The 25,055-nt window shown below is 48.4% G+C and overlaps 1 protein-coding gene across 1 annotated transcript in view; it reads right to left on the bottom strand.

Annotated features, from left to right (window-relative positions):
* Positions 1-509, bottom strand: part of IDH2 (isocitrate dehydrogenase (NADP(+)) 2) — a 47,430-nt gene extending 46,921 nt beyond the window's left edge. The window contains exon 1 of the mRNA XM_063925827.1: positions 309-509. Within this exon, the coding sequence (XP_063781897.1) occupies positions 309-417 (109 nt within the window). The 5' untranslated portion in view covers positions 418-509. The remainder of the gene's footprint in view (positions 1-308) is intronic.
* Between the last annotated feature and the right edge of the window lie 24,546 nt (positions 510-25,055).

Here is a 25,055-nt window from a genome sequence, read left to right on the forward strand (position 1 = left end):
CCCCCTTCCTCCTCCATCACACAGAGCTGCAGGAGAGCGGGGCAGATATATCAGGCACCGGCAGACACATGCCCATATAAAGGGAGAGAGCCCGGCTACTGCATGGAGCGCAGCCCGCCAGGCGTCGGCATGCACAAGCCACTACCCAGCTGCTGGGGGAACTACAAATCCCAGCAGAGTAACTGTATGCTGGGACTTTACTTTTCAATGGGCCACAGCTGCCCCCCACCCCTGTGTATGCTGCAGGGCGTTAACCCCTCGGCTCCCGGGGAATGCAGCGCCCAAGGGCGCACAGCGGGCGCACTCACAGTTCCGCTGCTGCTGGCTGAGGGCCGGGGCGAGGGCACCGGGGTTCTTTCCGAAGGCCACAGCGGAGGACTTGCAGACAGAGGTGACTGCGCGGAGGTAGCCGGCCATGTCGCCGTGGGACGGGAGAGACGGGAGTCACAGGCGGGTTACAGGGAGCCGGTGGCGGCAGATTGCTGCTGCAGCTGCTGGTAGTGAAGGGCGCACACGTCAGCATCGCGGCAATTTATAGCTTCGGTGACGTCACGCGCGGCAGCTGCTAAGAGAGGGGCGGGGCCAGCGGGGAGCCGGAGCACGCGCTCCCTTTGCTTCTCCATTCATTTATTTCATTCTCTCTGCCGGCACACGGGAGGGGGGAGCGAGCGCCACCTAGAGGCCGCGTCTGTGCTGCTAGTGCTGTCACCCCAACTGCCGCCTCTCGCCCTGTCCTGACAGCAGCACTGTGCTACCCATTCGCCTCCTGCTCTGTCAGTCAGCATGCCCAGCCTACACCAGGGACCAGGGCTCCGTTACTAGTCACATACAGAGATGAAGTCACTGCAATACAGTACACTGAGCATGTAAGTGTCAGATCCTGTTCCGGGCACAGCAGCTGGTACGGGTCATCCTGGCATGTGACTGTGAGCTCAGGGGCCTGAGGCTGGCACACAGCTCTGGCACTCAGAACAGGCTCCCAAGGTGAGGGCAGTGTCCTCTGTGTCCTCAGGCGTGTTGGTGGTGAGGGCACCTCCCTGCACTGTATTTATGTCACTCCAGGAGAAGTTCTTCATGTTCTCAATGTCACAGCCTCCTTCCAGAATGACAGACTGGCTGAGCAGAGCTATGTAACTATGGATGGAAACTTCCATGGCCATTATGACTGACTTTCCAATTGTCTCAGAGTACAAAGGACAGCAGCTCAAGGCATCACACTGTACTCTCCTCCTCTATACATATTGCACTTGTAAATCTCGTGACAAGATGCTCATACCCTCCAACTGTACCTTTTTGGCAGGTACAGAACCTTTTTTATGGTCTGAACCGATTTTTGCCTCTCCAAACTTCCATTGAAAGTATAGGAAAAGGTGTGGCCAGGCCCCCTTTTCAGATTTGTACCGCTTTTTATATGTAAAATGTTGGAGGGTATGGATGCTGCCACACTGTTACTGTTAAACTAGTACATATATTTGGCTCCTTTCCTTTATGTTTTATTATAGGTTATGTATAAAATCAAATACAGGTTATTGGTAATACTAAATCCAGGGCAACTCAGTTCTCCAGACAGAGAGTGGCTGCAGGGACATGGAGACAGAGAGAGTGGCGGAAGGGACATAGAAAGTGACAACAGGAACATAGAGATAGACAGGGACACAGAGAGTGGTGGTAGGGACACAGAGACAGAGGTGTAGCTAGGTGCCATGGTGCCCGGAGCAAGGGTATGTTTTGGCGCCCCCTCCCCTGTACTGAATTGGGGGCCTGCCCAACATGTGGTGGCATGTTACATTTGAAAATAAAAAATATTTAAAAATTCTGAATTGGTCACAGGGTCAGTTCTAGACCTTGTCGAGCTCAGGGTGAAAGTTTCCTCTGGGCAAGTTCACCCCCCCCCCCCCCCCCATAAAGTATAAAGCAGAGATAGTGCGTCCCCAGACACACAACAAATACATAGATAATGCAGATAAAGGTGCTGCAGCAGCAGCTGGGGCATAGTAAGATGCTGCAGCATCAATGTAGAGAGAGATGCTGTAGCAGCCAGGGCAGAGAGCGGTGCTGCAACAGCTGGGGCAGAGAGAGGTCTGCAGCAGCCAAGGTAGAAAGAGGTGCTGCAGCAGCCGGAGCAGAGAGAGGTGCTGCAGCAGCCGAGGCAGAGAGAGGTGCTACAGCATCTGGGGCAGAGAGAGGTGCTGCAGCAGCCTGGGTAGAAAGAGGTGCTGCAGCAGTGAAGGCCGCAGGACAAAAGTAACCCGGCTGCAAAGCCACAATCAGACAGTGAGACATGTAAAAAGGTTGGGCAGAGCTACGGCATGTGCTGGATGTCAGTGTCTCCTGCTGTCACCACTGGCCTGACCTGTTCCCCACCTAGTCTCTGAGTCCGAGTCAGTGTGCGCCCCATCTGCACCCTCTAACTTTTTTGCGCCCGGAGCTCGTGCTCCACTGGAGCCACCCTCGCTACACCCCTGCACAGAGGGGGAGTGCCAGCAAAAGACATAGGGACAGTGATAGGCAGCAGGGACTTGGGACAGAAAGAGGCAGTAGGGGCATAGAAACAGAGAGAGACAGCAGGACATAGGGACAGATAGAGAGACTGCAGGGACTTAGGTAGACCCACAGGGACGAATGGACAAAGAGAGAGGAAGCAGGGACGTAGAAACAGATAAAAGCAAGATTTCTCTAACGTCCTATGGGATACTGGGATGACATCAGTACTATGGGTATAGATCGGGTCCATTGGAGCCTGACACTTTAAGAAATCATTACTGTGTGCTGGCTCCTCCCCTTTATGACCCTCCACCAGACTCAGTTTAGAAAAATGTGCCCAAGGAGATGGGTGCATTCTTCTGGAGCTCCAGAGAGTTTTCTTCAAAACTTTTTAGTTTATTATTTTCAGGCACCACTGGTTGGCAACCAGTCAGCCTGCGTTGTGGGACTTAGGGGGGAGGACCGAACCAACCTCCTATAGGGTTAATGGTTCGTATCCCCGCTGACAGGACATTAAGCTCCTGAGGGGCTGTTTCACATGCCCCCAGGATGTGCACACACGCCGGCAGCATGCTGCCACCCTAACAGATGCTGAAGACGCGGTGCGGTGAGTACTAACACCGGGGTCCCGGGTAGTGGATCCCTGGTGAACATGGAGGCATAAGGGCGCGGCAGTCACCTGGCTGTGGGCTACGGTGCCCGCTGCGGACGCCCACACTGGCGCTGAGGTAAATGGAGTTATTAAACTCCATTGTACACGGGGTGTGGCCACGGCGGTGAAGGAGTAGGCAGCGGATCCAGGGAGCTCCCCGTTTTAACAACTCCTGAACCCATCCTGAGTCCCTCCGGAGTGTCTACCCCCCAGTGCTGGTCCCCCCTTACCTCCGGGCTGCGGCGGGCACCTTTGTCCGCGATCTCCGCGGGCTGGCTGACCGCGGCGGACGACTTCCGGCACTGCGGCCTGTGACTCCTCCGGATCCCCGGCCTCGAGTTTGGCGCTCCCGGCCGCGCGACTCCCTTGGCGCTCCCGGCCGCGCGACTCCCGGGGCCTCATTGACGGGCGGGCGGCGCTGTCTGACCACAGGAGACACCACAGGAGACACCACAGAGGACATTGACCCTCCTGCACCTGGTTGGATGGGGCCTGAGACTGCTGGCTGGACAATTAAGAAAGGTACTCTGGGGAAAGGGGAGAAGTGCCTATAAACCCGGGGGCCATTTTGGGTGCAGCTCCATATTCAGCCTCATTACACAGCTCTCCCAGTCTACCCTGCAAGGGCTGCATGTACCTTGGAACTCACTGTGCTGTTGTGCTACACTAATACCTCACAGTGGCCCTCATTCCGAGTCGTTCGCTCGGTATATTTCATCGCATCGCAGTAAAATTCCGCTTAGTACGCATGCGCAATATTCGCACTGCGACTGCGCCAAGTAATTTAACAATGAAGATAGTATTTTTACTCACGGCTTTTTCTTCGCTCCGGCGATCGTAATGTGATTGACAGGAAATGGGTGTTACTGGGCGGAAACACGGCGTTTCAGGGGCGTGTGGCTGAAAACGCTACCGTTTCCGGGAAAAACGCAGGAGTGGCCGGAGAAACGGTGGGAGTGCCTGGGCGAACGCTGGGTGTGTTTGTGACGTCAACCAGGAACGACAAGCACTGAAATGATCGCACAGGCAGAGTAAGTCTGGAGCTACTCTGAAACTGCTAAGTAGTTAGTAATCGCATTATTGCGAATACATCGGTCGCAATTTTAAGAAGCTAAGATTCACTCCCAGTAGGCGGCGGCTTAGCGTGTGTAACTCTGCTAAAATCGCCTTGCGAGCGATCAACTCGGAATGAGGGCCAGTGTATTACACACCAATACCCTACCTTTGCCTCCTGGAATTTGTTGCAGGACATTCTCTCCTCAATATTACCTATATTATTTTACTTTTACACACAACCTGTGCTTTTTATCCATTGATATTTTGACCCCAAAAATCGGGCACGGTTGCTTTCCGGCTCTGGAAACATACAGCCTGCTGTCTTCTAATTGCACTTCTATACTGCAACCCTACCCGGAGGTGTGTGTGACCGCTCCTCATCAATATGGTTAGGAACGGCCAAAGTGCGGCCGCGGCCAAACTAGAGAGATTTGTTAGACAGCCTAACCCCAGGGGGTCATCGGCTCCACCTCAGAGTGCCTCTCCAACACACTTAAGCTCCCCTTCTGCGTCTGTTGCCAACTCCCCAACGGCAGCGGAGGCGCCGTCTATTCAGCAGGTGTTGGAGGCTATAGCAGGCAGTGAGCAGCGTCTCTCCGATAAGATGGAAAAGGTGCAGTGCGACCTCTCCTTACTCCGACAAGATGTTCAGCGTATCCGTGAGAGAGTGGGTGAGGCGGAGACGCGTGTCTCCAACTTGGAGGATGTGTGTGGCCCCCTCAAGCAATCCGTGTCCGCAGTGACCCAGCAGGTCTCATCCCTCCAGACCAAGCTTCTAGACATGGAGGGTCGGCTGCGCAGGAATAATGTACGATTTGTGGGTCTGCCTGAGAGAGAGGAGGGCTCACAGCCGGAGGACTTCCTCGAATCCTGGCTTAAAGAGATATACGGCGCTGAGTCCTTTACGGCCCAATTCACGGTGGAGCGTGCACATAGGATACCATCTCGGCCGCTACCTCCTGGTGCCCCTCCTCGCACCTTCATCGCCAAGTTCCTGCACTATAAGGATCGTGACTCGGTTCTCCGCCTGGGTCGTACGAAGGGCCCGTTGGTCCGTAATGGAGTCAGGGTGTCGGCCTTCCCGGATTTTGCCGCAGACGTCCAGAAGGACCGAGCCCAGTTTATGCCTATTAAACGACATCTGCGGGACCTCAACCTCTCATACTCCATGTTGTTTCCCTCTCGGCTCCGGGTAGTGGCGGATGGGGAGACAAAGTGTTTTAATTCTCCTAGAGAGGCGGCCCAGTGGCTGGACAGATTTGCGCCGGGTGCTCGTCAGCTGGCTCCGGACTGATTCCCTGCGTAGAAGATGCTGGGATCTTGACTACCGTAGAGACGACCACAGTTCGGGGAACCCCCCCTTTGCATTGGTGGCTCAAGACTTTTCACGCTTAAGTGCTACTGGTTAAGGAGGTTTGGGTTAAGTTGAGAATCTAGGCCTTATTGGCATTTGGTAGTTGGGGTTGGTTGTTTGGGATATAAGTATGCCAGTGTTCGGGGTGGTGTACGGGGAGGGGAAGGATGGTTGGGAAGCTGCTAGTTGCGGCTCCTCTTGTTGTTTTTGGTTTTCTTTCTTTAGTTTGTTATTTTTCATATCTATGTTTTTTCTGAAACTAGGATGTTTGATATACTGGATGTTATGGCTTACAACGCAGGGCTTGCATGAGATATATGTTGCTGTGGCTAATAGTGCTGATTCTCAGATATATTCTGTGAGATGTCTATCCGTGTGGCACATGGCGTATAACTGGGGTCATGATTAATCTGAAATTTCTGGCATGGAATGTCCGAGGTTTGAATAACAAAATCAAACGCTCTTTAGTCTTAAATATGATTAAGAAATATGACCCGGATATTGCATGCCTCAGCGAGACCCACTTAGAGGGAAATCGGTTGTTATCTCTACGACGGGCCTGGGTGGGATGGGCCTACCATGCCTCTCATTCCTCCTTCTCCAGGGGTGTGTCTGTTCTGATTAAAAAATCGGTGCAATTTGAGTTAATATCGGTCAAAACTGACCCGTATGGAAGATTTGTATTTCTGGAATGCAAACTGAGCTCCCAGCCCTATTACATTTTAGCAATGTATGTCCCCCCTCCTTTTTCATATGCTGTATTGCAGCAAGCTGCATCTTTTATAGCTCCCTCTACTACCACCCCAGTGATATGTATGGGCGACTTTAATAATATACTAGATGTGTCCTTGGACCGATGGCATTCACCGATTGATGCGGTGGTGAGTGGTGGTTTTACCAAGTTTGCTGATTTCTTGAATAGTTTGCAGTGGGTAGATGTGTGGAGGCTTCGCCACCCTGCGATCCGTCAGTTCTCCTGTTTCTCCAGCACATATGGCTCCTTTTCTAGAATAGACCTGATACTGGTGTCCCCCGCCCTTGTCCCTGTGATCACTGACGTCCGCTATGAGGCCCGAGGGGTATCTGACCACTCCCCTTTGTTGATGACCCTTGCTGTGGAGGGTCAGAGGGGGCACTCTTATTGGAAGTTGCACCCTTCTTGGCTGCCTCAGCTGGGTGACTGCACTGACCTAGAAACTCAGTGGGAGGGTTACTTCAACGACAATACGGGGTCTGCCCCGGGAACGATGGTATGGGATTCATTCAAGGCGTTTTTGAGGGGTTCATATATTGGACGCATAGCAGCTCATAAAGTATCCTCTAGGGAGAGGGAAAAGGCCCTTGAGAGTGACGCCAGAGATTTGGAGTCCCAATATTTGCTGGATGGTACCCCCACGACGAAAGCACGCTGGCTGGTGGCTCAGTCGGCTTGGCTTGTCCACCTGTCCGATAAAAACTCACGGTCCCTCCTCTTTAGGGCTACTAATATCTATATGCAGGCTGATAGGACGGGTGGCCTCCTGGCCCGGCTGATACATCATGATCGTCCTGGGACGGTGATCACTCAAATGTCCGACAGTGATGGCTCCTTTGTTGACACCACACCGGACATTGCGCAGTTATTCCGATCCTATTACACCAAGGTTTATAGCTCACAATTGACATGCTCTACTCTAGATCTCTCCTTTTATCTGGGGGGCATTCCGCTGCCCGCACTCTCCTCTGAGGCCCGGGAGGTACTGGAGGCGCCTTTGACGCTCGCGGAGGTGACTGCGGCTATTGGTGTGTCCCCTAATGGCAAGGCTCCGGGGTGTGATGGAATTCCCTCAGAAGTATACAAAACTCATGTTGATTTTTTCGGGCCCAAGCTCCACGCCTTATACTTAGATATATTTGCCAATAATGAACTTCTCCTTTCTATGTCGGAGGCAATTATAATAGTGATTCCAAAGCCCGGTAAGGACCCTAGGTCTCCAGACTCCTATAGGCAGATATCACTAATTCCCACCGACGCTAAGATCCTGGCAAAGATACTGGCAGTACGACTTAACACAGTGATCACCTCCCTCGTTCACCCGGACCAGACTGGCTTTATGCCAGGGAAGTCCACGTCTATTAACCTACGTAGACTGTATACCATTTTACAACTCCCACATGACTTCCCTTCTGACTCGGCTGTGGTCTCGCTGGACGCGGCCAAGGCCTTTGATAGTATTGAATGAGCCTATTTATGGGAGGTGATGGCTTGTATGGGCTTTGGGCCCAATTTTATCAGATGGACTAAACTACTGTATCAACATCCGAGTGCCAGGATCTTGATGAACGGCTATGTATCCCCCTCCTTTCAATTGTCCCGTGGTACTAGGCAGGGCTGCCCCCTATCCCCCGCACTGTTTGCTTTGGCCGTCAAGCCCTTGGCCTGTTTGGTAAGATCGCACCCAGATATTGCGGGAATTTGTACGGGCTCACGTGAGGATAGGATAGCACTCTATGCCGACGACATATTGTTGTTTTTGCAAGACTACACCAGGTCAATGCCCATTCTGCTGCATGTGATTGAGGGCTTTGGTGCTCACTCGGGTCTTCAGATCAACTGGTCTAAATCATACATTATGCCAGTCATAGGCCCCCCTCCTACTGTTCCTAAAATCTTCCTACCACTATGTTGGACAATACAATTTAAATACCTCGGAATCCAAATAACTAACGACCCTTGTGATTTTATCCCTCTGAACCTGGACCCGACCATGCAGCAGATCATGTGCAAATCCAAAACCTGGTGTAGGCTTCCACTGACGGTGTCTGGTAGGGTTAATCTCATTAAAATGATCATACTGCCCAAACTTTTATACATTATTCTCCAGTCCCCTGTTTATATCTATCCATTATTCTATAGGAAATTGAATAGTGTTCTGTCCTCACTGATTTGGGCTAACAAACGACCTAGGATACAGTTAAATACCCTCACCAGGCAGCGCTCTGATGGCGGCCTAGCTATGCCTAACTTTCAGATGTATTACTATGCTGCTCAGCTAACTCATATTAGTGTATGGGCGCAGGATTCTGGCGATGATTCTTTACATTGTGAGTTAATTCGCTGCTATTTCCCTCACCTCTCTCCTATGCAGGTGTTGCTGAGTGGGAGCATAGATAGGTTTCTTCCCCCTATTATTTTTCAGGCCTTAAAGATATGGCGGGCCCTGAGAGACCTCCTAGGGTATGACGACCTGGACCCGGACACCCCCCTATGGTACTCTGACTGGCTTCCTGAATTGCATGCGCTTGAGGGACGAGAGGTATGGGCCCCTAGATCTGTGGTTTCTATTTCCCAACTATACCTAGATAGTGTATTCAAATCCTTTCAGCAACTGAAAGATGAGTTTGATTTACCCAACTCCTATTTTTTCAGATACCTTCAACTTCGACATGCCCTCCGGTCCCAGTTTGCTGAGTCCCCCCCACGAATCCTCCCATTTCCCATCAAGACCTTTGTGACTACATTGGGTCGAGCTAAGATGGTCTCCCTTGCATATGGATATCTTCTTGCCAAACTCCATGCGGACACTTTGACGCTTCTCCGTGGAAAATGGGAGGAGGACTTGGGTCTAATAAATGAGGAGGACTGGGCCCTTGCTCTGGAATATCCTGCTACAGTTACCAAGTCCCTCAGGTATCAACAAATTCAATTTTTTTATTCTACATAGAACATATATGACTCCAGCTAGAATGGCCACTTTTGGGACTGGCAGATCTGGCCTTTGCCCTAAGTGCGGGGTGGATATGGGAACATTTTGGCATCTAGTGTGGGACTGCCCGAGACTGCGGGTGTTCTGGTCGGGGGTTAGGTCTATTCTGGAGAGTACGGGAGTGACTGGCGGATTGCTTACCCCACAATTCTGTATTTTGGGGATGGGATGCTCTACTTCTGAGACTGGTCCGGTGGATTTATATGCTCGTAATGTATGTGCCTTGGCTAAGGTTTGCATTGCAAGGCCCTGGATGGCCCCTAGTGGCCCTTTAGTTTCTGCGCTCAAGACCCTAGTTGATGATACAATATCCAAAGAAAGATATATATACATGAAACAGAACGCATCAGCCAAGTTTGAAAGAGTCTGATCTCCATGGCTGGAATCTCCCCACTCCCACCTGGCCCCTCAATCATAGTGGATGCTGAAGAGCTATTGTGCCAATGACTCACTGATTAAAGATGTAGGTTTAGATGGCTGGCTGCTGAGCTCTGCGGGGTCGCCTAATTACGTGCACGACTGATAAGGTCCGGGTTTAGATGAATATTCTCTACTATGTTTCTGTTATGCACACCAGTGCCAGCAGGAATGTACTGGTGTCTGAACGGTGAGGGCTGCAAAACAAATGAACTCACAGACAGACTGGGGAATATGACATTACATACACAGAAGGTGATAGGGTAACAAAATAAACACAAAGTAAACAGAGAAGCCCAAAGGCTAAGAAACTGGGTGTCTCCCTAATATTAGGAATGCTCAGATGGAAAGAAGCAAGATGTAGTGATTAAATACGTAGAGAACCCGAAATGCTGTTGCTAAGGGCAACAGCAAAACCCTTAAGGGTTACCAACGGGTGTGGCAGTAAACTCCTTGGTCAGAGATGGAATAATAGACACAAGGAGAGTCTCCACAATCCTTGTCCTCACTTGCAGTGCACTGGTTCAGCTTACTGCCACTAAACTGACACCTGAACACCTTGCACAGTGAGAAAGGATTTTGGCAGGCAAGTCTGAGAATACAGCCGCAAACTTGCTAGGTTCACAGAGTAGCAAAAGAACCCCAGCAGGTTAAACGACTGACTCCAGTCTTACTGCTAGGTCTGGATTGGCAGAGTGTAATACCAAATCCCAAGGCCTATTTGCAGTAAGCAACAAACAAATACAAAGTTTACACAGTACTAGCTAGCTTTCAGGAACTGACTAACCAACAAAGATTCAGCAGCATCTGCCTAACCTGAGAAGAGGGTTTATATAGCAGGTGCTGTCCACGCCCCACTCAGACCTCACAGACTGTGAGCACAAAAACCAGCACCGGATCCCCTGCCGTGCACAGAGCCTGTAACCACTGCACAGCAAAAGACCCGAACCGGAGTATCAGCTACGCTCAGGTTACTCCGCTAGCACTTGTCTCCCGGTTGCCATGACGACGTGGCAGCACAGAGCAGGAGACCCTAACAGTTTCTTTCAAGTTTCTTCCTTCTTTTCATTTTCTTTTTTATGTACCCTCTTTTTTTTTGTTTGGGGGGTAAGTTTAAGGGCGAAAATCCAAAATTTCCATGGAGACTTATATATTAATTGCGGATGTTGCAGGTTCAAATGTGCCGATTAACTGCATGCTCTTTGCTCATTTCCTCATAGACACAGCCTGATACTCCACTGTTGTAATCATATCTCATAAACGAGGAGGTGATTTATCTGATATATGTGATGTGCCGTTGATATGCAATGTCTGTAACTTAATCTCCATATTATTGAATAAAAATTACTTTATTAAAAAAAAAAACTCCATTGTACACTATATTCATTGTTATACAGGCAGTATAATCTAATAGGGGCCACGCCATTGAGGGGGCGAGGCTTCCCGGAGAGCGGGACCAGAGGGTGAAAGGCGTAATTTCCTGCTGCTGCTGCCAGGCTGCATGCAAGAGCTGCTCCTCCACAAACCCAGCTGAATCACCAATTGTACTGGTACCAGGGGGCATTATAGAGAGGCGGGGAGCATATAGGTTATTATTACACAAGCTGCCTTACTAAGGCTCTGAATTATACCCAGCAGAGTACTGCTTTGCCTGAGGTATTGTGTGCTGGTCCCAATCCTCTCTGTGTCACTCCATACAGGCTGTCTGGGGATAGTGTGTTATTTCACTGAACTCTGTGTGTTTCTGAAAAACAGAATGTCTGGGGAAAAAGGCTGGGCGTCCCTCATGTAACACTAAGTTTTCCCCTTCACCGGGGGGTTCTCTCCTATGTACCCAGTGTTCTCTACCCTCACAAGGTAGTAGTGTTCAGGAACCTGAGTGGTTAGAATCATTCAAAGGAATGATTACTAATATAAATACAGAGTTGGCTACTGCCAGACAGGAAAGGCAGACCCTTAAAGAATCTGTAGATGATTTTTTGATTAAGGCTGCTGACCACAGACAGGCTCCTCAGCCCCCCCTTCCCCCGTTGGTCTCTCATAAACGCACGCTCCCACAGGTGCTCCAGTCTGACTCTGATACTGACATGCCAGATCTGGATGAAGGGGAGGTGGTTGTGGAAGGTGACAATACTCTGTCTCAGGGTGTTGAGGGTCTGATTTATTCTATAAGGGAAGTTCTCAACATACTGGATAAGGAGACAGAACCTGAGGAAGAATTTTTTTTTAATGTGAAACCAAAATCCTCTGCCACTTTTCCTTTCTCCAAGGAATTAAACTCCCTTTTTAAAGAGGCGTGGGTCAACCCTGACAAAAAATTCTAAACCCCTAAACGGTTACTAAATTCTTTTCCTTTCCCACCTGAGGATAGGAAAGTATGTGAAAATCCCCTGTGTGTGGATACTTCAGTGTCCAGGCTTTCACGTAAGATTGTGCTGCCTGTATCTGGGGCTATCTCACTCAAAGACCATGCTGGCCGCAAAATTGAGACTACACTCAAATCAATTTATACAGCAGTGGGCATAGCACAGAGGCCCACCATAGCTTGCGGCTGGATTAAAAGGGCTATAATAAAATGATCTAATAATATAATAGAGGGGTTTGACACTCTACCTCCGGAAGAGATCCTGACTCTACTGCATCATATCCAAGATGCTGCAAATTTTATGAGTGAGGCAATTAAAGAAATAGGCCTCATCAATGGCCGTGCCACATCGATGGCGGTCTCGGCTCGCAGGGCTCTGTGGCTGCGACAGTGGTCAGTGGATGCCGATTCCAAGAAAGGCGTGGAGAATCTTCCTTTTACAGGAGGCCTTGTTTGGGGAAGAATTGACCAAGTGGATTTCTCAAGCAACAGTGGGTAAGTCTACCTATATGCCGTCTGCTACGTCCCCCGCTAGACGTCCCTACCTTGGGCCCTCGCTGCAGTTCTTTCGTGTGTCCAGATTTAGAGGCAGAGCCAGAGGTGCCTCAAATGCTGCCAGAGGAAATTGAGGTAAGTCCCGTAAACCAGCAGCTGCTGGATCTCTGGACCAGGCCTCCGGAACCTCATCCACTAAACCCTCTGCGTGACGGTTGGCCCCAGCAAATTTCAGGTGGGTGCTCGCCTTCAACACTGCCCCATGTGTGGGCGAAATCCTGCCGGGAACCTTGGGTGAGGGACCTCATATCCCAAGGATACAGGTTAGAATTTCAAGCACTACTTCCTCTCAGATTCTTCAAGTCAAGCTTACCAGCTTCACCTGTAGCAAGGGTTACCTTGGCAAGGGTTACGCCATTCAGAAACTACTACTACCGGGGGTTATTGTTCCAGTACCTCCTCAGTTGCACAACAGGGGATTTTATTCAAGTCTATTTGTAGTACCGAAGTCGGATGGTTCGGTACAGCCAATCTTGAACCTCAAATCTCTGAACCCGTATCTACGCGTGTTCAAGTTCAAGATGGAATCCCTAAGGGCAGTGGTTTCTGGCCCTGGAGGAGGGGGAATTCCTGGTATCCCTGGATATCAAGGATGCATATCTGCATATCCCAATATGTCCTCCTCATCAGGCTTACCTCCGGTTCGCTATACTGGACCACCACTTCCAGTTTCAGGCCTTACCCTTTGGTCTCTCCACAGCTCAAAGGTCATGGTGGAGATGATGCTGCAATTGCGCAACATGGGAGTCAACATAGTCCCATACTTGGACGATCTCCTGATAAAGGCGGTGTCCCGGGAATGTCTGCTACATAGCACCGACTTGGCTACTCGCCTTCTTACAGAACATGGGTGGATCCTAAATTTCCAAAAATCTCACCTAGAACCGTCACAGAGAATTCAGTTCCTGGGAATGATACTGGACACGGTGTCTCAGAAGGTATTCCTCCCCATGGACAAGGCCTCGACAATCCAGGCTATGGTTCGCCCAGACCTCGCAAGATCTCGATTCATCTTTGCATCCACCTACTGGGCAAGATGGTGGTCTCCTACGAGGCAATCCAGTATGGCAGATTAAATGCCCGCCCATTAAAGCTGGATCTCCTGGACAAGTGATCAGAGTCTCACCTGCAGATGCACCAGTGTATAACTCTGTCGCCGAAGGCACGGATCTCCCTGTTATGGTGGCTCCAGGTCTCTCACCTTGTGGAGAGTCGGAGCTTCAGTACCCAATCTTGGGTCCTGCTGACAACAGATGCCAGCCTCCGGGGTTGGGGGACTGTGACGCAGGGGGCTCAGTTTCAGGGAAGGCGATCGAGTTTGGAATCTTCGCTGCCAATCAACGTCCTGGAACTCAAGGCAATTTACAATGCTCTTCTGCAGGCCTTCTATCTTCTCCAAAATCAGGCCATTCAGATACAGTTGGACAACACCATGGCAGTGGCGTACATAAACCAGCAGGGAGGAGCAAAAAGCAGGGCCGTAATGCGAGAGGTGTCACAAGTACTCCTCTGGGCGGAAGTCAACGCAAGGGCCATCTCAGCCATATTCATTCCAGCGTGGACAATTAGGAGGCGTACTTCCTCAGCAAGCACGACCTCGATCCAGGGGAATGGGGCCTTCACCCTCAGGTGTTTCAACAACTGTCCGCTGATAGACCTGATGGCTTCTCATCTCAAGAAGAAGCTCAGTTGTTACTGTTCCAGAACAAGGTATCCGCAGGCTACAGCAGTGGACGCTCTGACGGCACCGTGGACTTACCAGTTCGTGTACCTGTTTCCTCCAATCCCTCTCATTCCCAGAGTTCTAAAACGACTGAAAAGGGAAAGCGTTTAGGCAATTCTAATGGCCCCAGATTGGCCTCAGCGGGCCTGTTATACAGACCCTGACCATGTCTCTGGAGGAGCCCTGGCCTCTGCCGCTTTTCAAGGACATTCTTCAACAAGGGCTGTTCGTCTGTCCAGACTTACTGTGGCTATTTTTGACGGCTTGGAAGTTGAGATGGAAATTCTAGCCAGAAAAGGTTTTCCCTCCAAGGTTATTTCAACTATGGTCCAGGCCCATAAAGAGGTCACGTTAAAACATTACCACCGTATCGGGAAGAAATATGTTTCTTGGCTCTCCTGCAACCAGGCGTGGATATGGGCCTACGGTTAGACTCCATCAAAGTTCGGGTTTCGGCTCTCTCCATCTTCTTTCAGAAACAGCTGGTGGTACTTCCGGAAGTACAGACATTCCTGAAGGGTGTTCTCCGCATTTAACCACCCTTTGTCCCTCCCACGGCTCTGTGGGATCTCAATGTGGTCTTGACCTTTCTCCAGTCGAACTGGTTTGAACAAAACAACAGAAAGCAGCGCTCAAATAACTCTAGATATATTATAATCATGTATTGAACATATATTTCATAATTAAAACATTACATATATAATAACAATGTTAAAAATCAGTATAAATTGATATATAACCTAAAAAGGCTGATCTCACCCTCTGAGGTATGATAAAGGTAGGCTATCTACCCCATCCACCCACAAGACACTTATAACCTGAACCAGCCCTGGAACCGACCTGTGGAAAGGTGCATTGAGTATCCACCATTGAGTATCTGTGATGGTTGCCGAAAACTAAAACGGTAGTGGACAGAGATTGCATTCCATCTGAGAACCATGGCTTATTTACCATCAATAGAGCTCGGGATGCCACTCCTCCAGTGGTGAATGAAATCAAAGCATATGAGAAGTCCCTCCGCAACCGGCACACCAGATTTCATCACAGAAGCACCAAACAGGGTGATCACCCCAGGATATCAAAATTATTCCACACAAAGACCTAAGACTGAACTCTTTATGATACCGGCAGCAATATAGGAACAGGTTTACTATTGATTGGACTCAATATTTAGCATACCTCAGTGGGTGAGATCAGCCTTTTTAGGTTATATATCAATTGATACTGATCTTTAACATTGTTATTATATATGTAATGTTTTAATTATTAAATATATGTTCAATACATGATTATAATATATCTAGAATTTGAGCGCTGCTTTCTGTTGTTTTGTTGCCTATCTCTATTCAGCAGCTGCTTGGTAAAAGCAAACCGTCTCAGCGCCTGTATATACCTTATTGGTAAACATCTCCTGGACTGGTTTGAACCCTTGCAAAGGGTAGAATTGAAATATCTTACTTGGAAGACTTTCATGTTACTGTCTTTAGCCTCTGCAAGACGTGTGTCAGAATTATCCTGTAAGAGCCTGTATTTGATATTTCACGAGGATAGGGCGGAGCTCAGGACTTGCCCGCAGTTTTTGGCGAAAGTAGTATCAGCCTTTCACATTAATCAACCAATAGTGGTTCCGATACTATCTGACACATCGGTTGCTCCAAAGTCATTGGAGGCTGTGAGAGCTTTGAGGATTTACGTCAAAAGGACAACTCGTCACAGGAAGTCTGACTTGCTTTTTGTCCTTTATGATGCTACCAAGATTGCATGTCCTGTTTCTGAGCAGTCCATTGCTCGTTGGCTCAGGTTGACCATTCAACAAGCTTATTCGGCAGCATTGCCGCTGCAGAGTTCTCTTCAGGCCCACTCCACAAGGTCAGTGGGCTCTTCCTGGGCTGCTGCAATTCCTTCCGAAGGTTGTGTCGGCATTTCATATCAACCAACCTATTGTGGTACCAGTTGCTACTGACTCCGCAATGTCATCAAAGTCCTTGGATGTTGTAAGGGCTCTGGAAATCTATGTGAAGAGGACTGCTCGTCACAGAAAATCAGACTCTTTTTGAGACTTGGGTATCCTGCTTCTAAGCAGACAATATCTCGCTGGATCAGGTTCACTATCCAGCATGCGTGTTCTACGGCAGGATTGCCGTGTCCAAAATCTGTTAAGGCCCACTCTACTCGTAAGGTGGGTTCTTCCTGGGCGGCTGCCCGGGGTGTCTCAGCTTTACAGTATTGCTGAGCGGCTACTTGGTCTGGGTCGAAGACGTTTCCTAAGTTCTACAAGTTCGATACTTTGGCCTCTGAGGACTAGAGATGAGCGGGTTCGGTTCCTCGGAATCCGAACCCCCCCGAACTTCAGCCTTTTTACACGGGTCCGAGGCAGACTCGGATCTTCCCGCCTTGCTCGGCTAACCCGAGCGCGCCCGAACGTCATCATCCCGCTGTCGGATTCTCGCGAGGCTCGTATTCTATCGCGAGACTCGGATTCTATATAAGGAGCCGCGCGCCGCCGCCATTTTCACACGTGCATTGAGATTGATAGGGAGAGGACGTGGCTGACGTCCTCTCCGTTAGAATAGATAGAGACACTTGAGTTGATTACTTAGTAATTTTGGGGAGCATTAGGAGTACTCAGAGTGCAGAGTTTTGCTGATAGTTACTAGTGACTGACCACCACCAGTTTTATTTATTATTTAATATAATCCGTTCTCTGCCTGAAAAAAAACGATACACAGTCACATACCATATCTGTGCTCAGCCTCAGTGTGCTGCATGATAATATCATCTATATGTATATCTGACTGTGCTGACTGCTCACTGCTCACACAGCTGAATTGTGGGGGAGACTGGGGTGCAGTTATAGCAGGAGTACACTGCACACTTTTGCTGCCAGTGTGACTGACCAGTGACCACCAGTATATTGTCTGCCTGAAAAAGTTAAACACTCCTGTGGTGTTTTTTTTTTTTAATTCTATAAACGCATTCTGCTGACAGTGTCCAGCAGGTTCGTCATTCATTATATTATATAAATATTTACCTGCAGTAGTGTTATATTTTTTTTGTTCATCTCTATCATCTTTATCATCTCTATATTAGCAGACGCAGTATGGTAGTCCACGGCTGTGGCTACTTCTGTGTCGTCAGTGCTCGTCCATAATTGTATACCTACCTGTGGTGGGGTTTTTTTTTCTATCTTCTTCATACTAGTAGTTTAGGAGTCTGCTGACAGTGTCCAGCAGGTCCGTCATTATATTATATATACCTGCAGTAGTGATATATATATATTTTTTATATCATTATCATCTCTATACTAGCAGACACAGTACGGTAGTCCACGGCTGTAGCTACCTCTGTGTCGTCAGTGCTCGTCCATAATTGTATACCTACCTGTGGTGGGGTTTTTTTTTCTATCTTCTTCATACTAGTAGTTTAGGAGTCTGCTGACAGGGTCCAGCAGGTCCGTCATTATATTATATATACCTGCAGTAGTGATATATATATATATTTTTTATATCATTATCATCTCTATACTAGCAGACGCAGTACGGTAGTCCACGGCTGTAGCTACCTCTGTGTCGTCAGTGCTCGTCCATAATTGTATACCTACCTGTGGTGGGGTTTTTTTTTCTATCTTCTTCATACTAGTAGTTTAGGAGTCTGCTGACAGTGTCCAGCAGGTCCGTCATTATATTATATATACCTGCAGTAGTGATATATATATATATTTTTTATATCATTATCATCTCTATACTAGCAGATGCAGTACGGTAGTCCACGGCTGTAGCTACCTCTGTGTCGTCAGTGCTCGTCCATAATTGTATACCTACCTGTGGTGGGGGTTTTTTTTCTATCTTCTTCATACTAGTAGTTTAGGAGTCTGCTGACAGTGTCCAGCAGGTCCGTCATTATATTATATATACCTGCAGTAGTGATATATATATATATTTTTTATATCATTATCATCTCTATACTAGCAGACGCAGTACGGTAGTCCACGGCTGTAGCTACCTCTGTGTCGTCAGTGCTCGTCCATAATTGTATACCTACCTGTGGTGGGGTTTTTTTTTCTATCTTCTTCATACTAGTAGTTTAGGAGTCTGCTGACAGTGTCCAGCAGGTCCGTCATTATATTATATATACCTGCAGTAGTGATATATATATATTTTTTATATCATTATCATCTCTATACTAGCAGACGCAGTACGGTAGTCCACGGCTGTAGCTACCTCTGTGTCGTCAGTCACTCGTCATCCATAAGTATACTAGTATCCATCCATCTCCATTGTTTACCTGAGGTGCCTTTTAGTTGTGCCTATTAAAATATGGAGAACAAAAATGTTGAGGTTCCAAAAATAGGGAAAGATCAAGATCCACTTCCACCTCGTGCTGAAGCTGCTGCCACTAGTCATGGCCGAGACGATGAAATTCCATCAACGTCGTCTGCCAAGGCCGATGCCCAATGTCATAGTACAGAGCATGTAAAATCCAAAACACAAAATATCAGTTAAAAAAGGACTCAAAAATCTAAAATAAAATCGTCGGAGGAGAAGCGTAAACTTGCCAATATGCCATTTACCACACGGAGTGGCAAGGAACGGCTGAGGCCCTGGCCTATGTTCATGGCTAGTGGTTCAGCTTCACATGAGGATGGAAGCACTCAGCCTCTCGCTAGAAAAATGAAAAGACTTAAGCTGGCAAAAGCACAGCAAAGAACTGTGCGTTCTTCGAAATCACAAATCCACAAGGAGAGTCCAATTGTGTCGGTTGCGATGCCTGACCTTCCCAACACTGGACGTGAAGAGCATGCGCCTTCCACCATTTGCACGCCCCCTGCAAGTGCTGGAAGGAGCACCCGCAGTCCAGTTCCTGATAGTCAGATTGAAGATGTCAGTGTTGAAGTACACCAGGATGAGGAGGATACGGGTGTTGCTGGCGCTGGGGAGGAAATTGACAAGGAGGATTCTGATGGTGAGGTGGTTTGTTTCAGTCAGGCACCCGGGGAGACACCTGTTGTCCGTGGGAGGAATATGGCCATTGACATGCCTGGTGAAAATACCAAAAAAATCAGCTCTTCGGTGTGGAAGTATTTCAACAGAAATGCGGACAACAGGTGTCAAGCCGTGTGTTGCCTTTGTCAAGCTGTAATAAGTAGGGGTAAGGACGTTAACCACCTCGGAACATCCTCCCTTATACGTCACCTGCAGCGCATTCATCATAAGTCAGTGACAAGTTCAAAAACTTTGGGCGACAGCGGAAGCAGTCCACTGACCAGTAAATCCCTTCCTCTTGTAACCAAGCTCACGCAAACCACCCCACCAACTCCGTCAGTGTCAATTTCCTCCTTCCCCTGGAATGCCAATAGTCCTGCAGGCCATGTCACTGGCAATTCTGACGAGTCCTCTCCTGCCTGGGATTCCTCCGATGCATCCTTGAGTGTAACGCCTACTGCTGCTGGCGCTGCTGTTGTTGCTGCTGGGAGTCGATGGTCATCCCAGAGGGGAAGTCGTAAGACCACTTTTACTACTTCCACCAAGCAATTGACTGTCCAACAGTCCTTTGCGAGGAAGATGAAATATCACAGCAGTCATCCTGCTGCAAAGCGGATAACTGAGGCCTTGGCATCCTGGGCGGTGAGAAACGTGGTTCCGGTATCCATCATTACTGCAGAGCCAACTATAGACTTGATTGAGGTACTGTGTCCCCGGTACCAAATACCATCTAGGTTACATTTCTCTAGGCAGGCGATACCTAAAATGTACACAGACCTCAGAAAAAGACTCACCAGTGTCCTAAAAAATGTAGTTGTACCCAATGTCCACTTAACCACGGACATGTGGACAAGTGGATCAGGGCAGACTCAGGACTATATGATTGTGACAGCCCACTGGGTAGATGTATTGACTCCCGCCGCAAGAACAGCAGCGGCGGCACCAGTAGCAGCATCTCGCAAACGCCAACTCTTTCCTAGACAGGCTACGCTTTGTATCACCGCTTTCCAGAATACGCACACAGCTGAAAACCTCTTACGGCAACTGAGGAAGATCATCGCAGAATGGCTTACCCCAATTGGACTCTCCTGTTGATTTGCGGCATCGGACAACGCCAGCAATTTTGTGTGTGCATTAAATATGGGCAAATTCCAGCACGTCCCATGTTTTGCACATACCTTGAATTTGGTGGTGCAGAATTATTTAAAAAACGAGAGGGGCGTGCAAGAGATGCTGTCGGTGGCCAGAAGAATTGCGGGACACTTTCGGCGTACAGGCACCACGTACAGAAGACTGGAGCAACACCAAAAACGCCTGAACCTGCCCTGCCATCATCTGAAGCAAGAAGTGGTAACGAGGTGGAATTCAACCCTCTATATACTTCAGAGGTTGGAGGAGCAGCAAAAGGCCATTCAAGCCTATACAACTGACCACGATATAGGAGGTGGAATGCACCTGTCTCAAGCGCAGTGGAGAATGATTTCAACGTTGTGCAAGGTTCTGCAACCTTTTGAACTTGCCACACGTGAAGTCAGTTCAGACACTGCCAGCCTGAGTCAGGTCATTCCCCTCATCAGGCTTTTGCAGAAGAAGCTGGAGACATTGAAGGAGGAGCTAACACTGAGCGATTCCGCTAGGCATGTGGGACTTGTGGATGGAGCCCTTAATTCGCTTAACAAGGATTCACGGGTGGTCAATCTGTTAAAATCAGAGCACTACATTTTGGCCACCGTGCTCGATCCTAGATTTAAAACCTACGTTGTATCTCTCTTTCCGGCAGACACAAGTCTGCAGGGGTTCAAAGAACTGCTGGTGAGAAAATTGTCAAGTCAAGCGGAACGCGACCTGTCAACATCTCCTCCTTCACATTCTCCCGCAACTGGGGGTGCGAGGAAAAGGCTCAGAATTCCGAGCCCACCCGCTGGCGGTGATGCAGGGCAGTCTGGAGCGACTGCTGATGCTGACATCTGGTCCGGACTGAAGGACCTGACAACGATTACGGACATGTCGTCTACTGTCACTGCATATGATTCTCTCACCATTGAAAGAATGGTGGAGGATTATATGAGTGACCGCATCCAAGTAGGCACGTCAGACAGTCCGTACGTATACTGGCAGGAAAAAGAGGCAATTTGGAGGCCCTTGCACAAACTGGCTTTATTCTACCTAAGTTGCCCTCCCACAAGTGTGTACTCCGAAAGAGTGTTTAGTGCCGCCGCTTACCTTGTCAGCAATCGGCGTACGAGGTTACTTCCAGAAAATGTGGAGAAGATGATGTTCATTAAAATGAATTATAATCAATTCCTCCATGGAGACATTCACCAGCAGCAATTGCCTCCACAAAGTACACAGGGAGCTGTGATGGTGGATTCCAGTGGGGACGAATTGATAATCTGTGAGGAGGGGGATGTACACGGTGATGAATCGGAGGATGATGATGAGGTGGACATCTTGCCTCTGTAGAGCCAGTTTGTGCAAGGAGAGATTAATTGCTTCTTTTTTGGTGGGGGTCCAAACCAACCCGTCATTTCAGTCACAGTCGTGTGGCAGACCCTGTCACTGAAATGATGGGTTGGTTAAAGTGTGCATGTCCTTGTTTATACAACATAAGGGTGGGTGGGAGGGCCCAAGGACAATTCCATCTTGCACTTCTTTTTTCTTTCATTTTTCTTTGCGTCATGTGCTGTTTGGGGAGTGTTTTTTGGAAGGGCCATCCTGCGTGACACTGCAGTGCCACTCCTAGATGGGCCAGGTGTTTGTGTCGGCCACTTGGGTCGCTGAGCTTAGTCACACAGCTACCTCATTGCGCCTCTTTTTTTCTTTGCGTCATGTGCTGTTTGGGGAGTGTTTTTTGGAAGGGCCATCCTGCGTGACACTGCAGTGCCACTCCTAGATGGGCCAGGTGTTTGTGTCGGCCACTTGGGTCGCTGAGCTTAGTCACACAGCTACCTCATTGCGCCTCTTTTTTTCTTTGCATCATGTGCTGTTTGGGGACAATTTTTTTGAAGTGCCATCCTGTGTTAATTGACACTGCAGTGCCACTCCTAGATGGGCCAGGTGTTTGTGTCGGCCACTTGGGTCGCTGAGCTTAGTCATCCAGCGACCTCGGTGCAAATTTTAGGACTAAAAATAATATTGTGAGGTGTGAGGTGTTCAGAATAGACTGAAAATGAGTGGAAATTATGGTTATTGAGGTTAATAATACTTTGGGATCAAAATGACCCCCAAATTCTATGATTTAAGCTGTTTTTTAGGGTTTTTTGAAAAAAACACCCGAATCCAAAACACACCCGAATCCGACAAAAAAAATTTGGTGAGGTTTTGCCAAAACGCGTTCGAACCCAAAACACGGCCACGGAACCGAACCCAAAACCAAAACACAAAACCCGAAAAATTTCCGGTGCACATCTCTACTGAGGACCTAAACTTTGGTCGTACAGTTCTGCAGGAGCCTCCGCGCTCTCCCTCCCGTTCTGGAAGTTTTGGTACATCCCCATGGTACTAATGTGGACCCCAGCATCCTCTAGGACGTTAGAGAAAATAGGATTTTAATTACCTACCGGTAAATCCTTTTCTCGTAGTCCGTAGAGGATGCTGGGCGCCCATCCAGCGCTTCATTATCCTGCAGTGGTTACTTGGTCCAGTACTGCTTTGTTCTTAGTTATGTACTGCATTATTGCTTGGTAAGTAATGTTATTCAGCTGTTGCTAAGTTTCCAGTTAGTTAGCTTGGTTTGCCTTGTTTGTGTGAGCTGGTGTGAATCTCGCCACTATCTGTGTAAAATCCTTCTCTTGAAGTTGTCCGTCTCCTTGGGCATAGTTTCTAGACTGAGTCTGGTAGGAGGCGCATAGAGGGAGGAGCCAGCCCAAACTATTAAACTCTTAAAGTGCCAGTGGCTCCTAGTGGACCCGTCTATACCCCATGGTACTCATGTGGACCCCAGCATCCTCTACGGACCACGAGAAATGGATTTACCGGTAGGTAATTAAAATCCAATTTTTTTGTTGGGGCCCCCTAGCAGATAATCCCACTACCAAGCTAAGGCCCAGATTTATCAAGCCTTGGAGAGTGATAAATAGCAAGGTGATAAAGTACCAGCCAATCAGCTCCTAACTGACATGTTTCAGGCTGTGTTTGAAAAATGACAGGAGCTGATTGGTTGGCACTTTATCACTGTGCTACTTATCACTCTCCAAGGCTTGATAAATCTGGGTCTAATTTAGTGTCATTATACTGCTACTGCGGGACCCTACATTACGGTGGGCGCAGTTGCAATACATCAGCTGCATCGCCACTAGTTCCGTCTCTAACCCAGCACCCATCCCGAGCACAACACCCATCACCCCGCAGCACAAATCACAGCAGGAGCAGCAGCCAGCAACACCCATTACTCTTCACCCGGCCAGCACATAGCACCAGCATCCATCACAGCAGTCTGCTCTGCACCCCTCACTCATACATTCTGAGCTGAATTTAAAAAACATTCTTACAAAACTTAAGCTGCATACACACTATGCACTATTTTAAACCATATCACTTATTTTCACGCTTCCGAGCAAAGGGGGTAATTCCAAGTTGATCGCAGCAGGATTTTTGATAGCAATTGGGCAAAACCATGTGCACTGCAGGGGAGGCAGATATAACATGTGCAGAAAGAGTTAGATTTGGGTGGGCTATTTTATTTCTGTGCAGGGTAAATACTGGCTGCTTTATTTTTACACTGCAAATTAGATTGCAGATTGAACACACCCCACCCAAATCTAACTCTTTCTGCATGTTAAAGCTGCCTCCCCTGCAGTGCACATGGGCCCTCATTCCGAGTTGTTCGCTCGCAAGCTGCTTTTAGCAGCATTGCACACGCTAAGCCGCCGCCTACTGGGAGTGAATCTTAGCTTAGCAAAATTGCGAACTAAAGATTCGCAATATTGCGAAAAGACTTCTCTGTGCAGTTTCTGAGTAGCTCGAGACTTACTCTGCCAGTGCGATCAGTTCAGTGCTTGTCGTTCCTGGTTTGACGTCACAAACACTCCCAGCGTTCGCCCAGACACTCCTCCGTTTCTCCAGCCACTCCCGCGTTTTTCCCAGAAACTGTAGCGTTTTTACACACACTCCCATAAAACGGCCAGTTTCCGCCCAGAAACACCCACTTCCTGTCAATCACACTACAATCTCCAGAACGACGAAAAAACCTCGTAATGCCGTGAGTAAAATACCAATCTTCATAGCAAATTTACTTGGCGCAGTCGCAGTGCGAACATTGCGCATGCGCAATTAGCGGAAAATCGCTGCAATGCGAAGAAAATTACAGAGCGAACAACTCGGAATGACCACCATGGTTTTGCCCAATTGCTAACAAAAATCCTGCTGCGATCAACTTGGACTTACCCCCAATATCGTTTGTAATATCGCCCACTGTGTACGCTACGAACAATGAACAATACACGCTTCCGCGCATCATTATCGGCTCCCTCCATCACCTGTGCATGCAGGTCAATTTGGACTTAGCGACTCACCATCCAAAACTGCATGTTTTATATTATATATATATATGTATAAAAAAATATATATATGGGCGGAGCAATAAAGATTTTTGGGGTTAAAGGAGTTTTTCAACAAATATATTTTCAAAAATTACATATATATAGAGGTTTAAAAAACAGCACATCTTAAATGAACTTACATAATATCATATGGAATGTGTAGGGTGGGACTACGCAAGTG

This window comes from Pseudophryne corroboree, chromosome 6, assembly GCF_028390025.1.
Source record: "Pseudophryne corroboree isolate aPseCor3 chromosome 6, aPseCor3.hap2, whole genome shotgun sequence".
Classification (NCBI taxonomy): Eukaryota; Metazoa; Chordata; class Amphibia; order Anura; family Myobatrachidae; genus Pseudophryne; species Pseudophryne corroboree.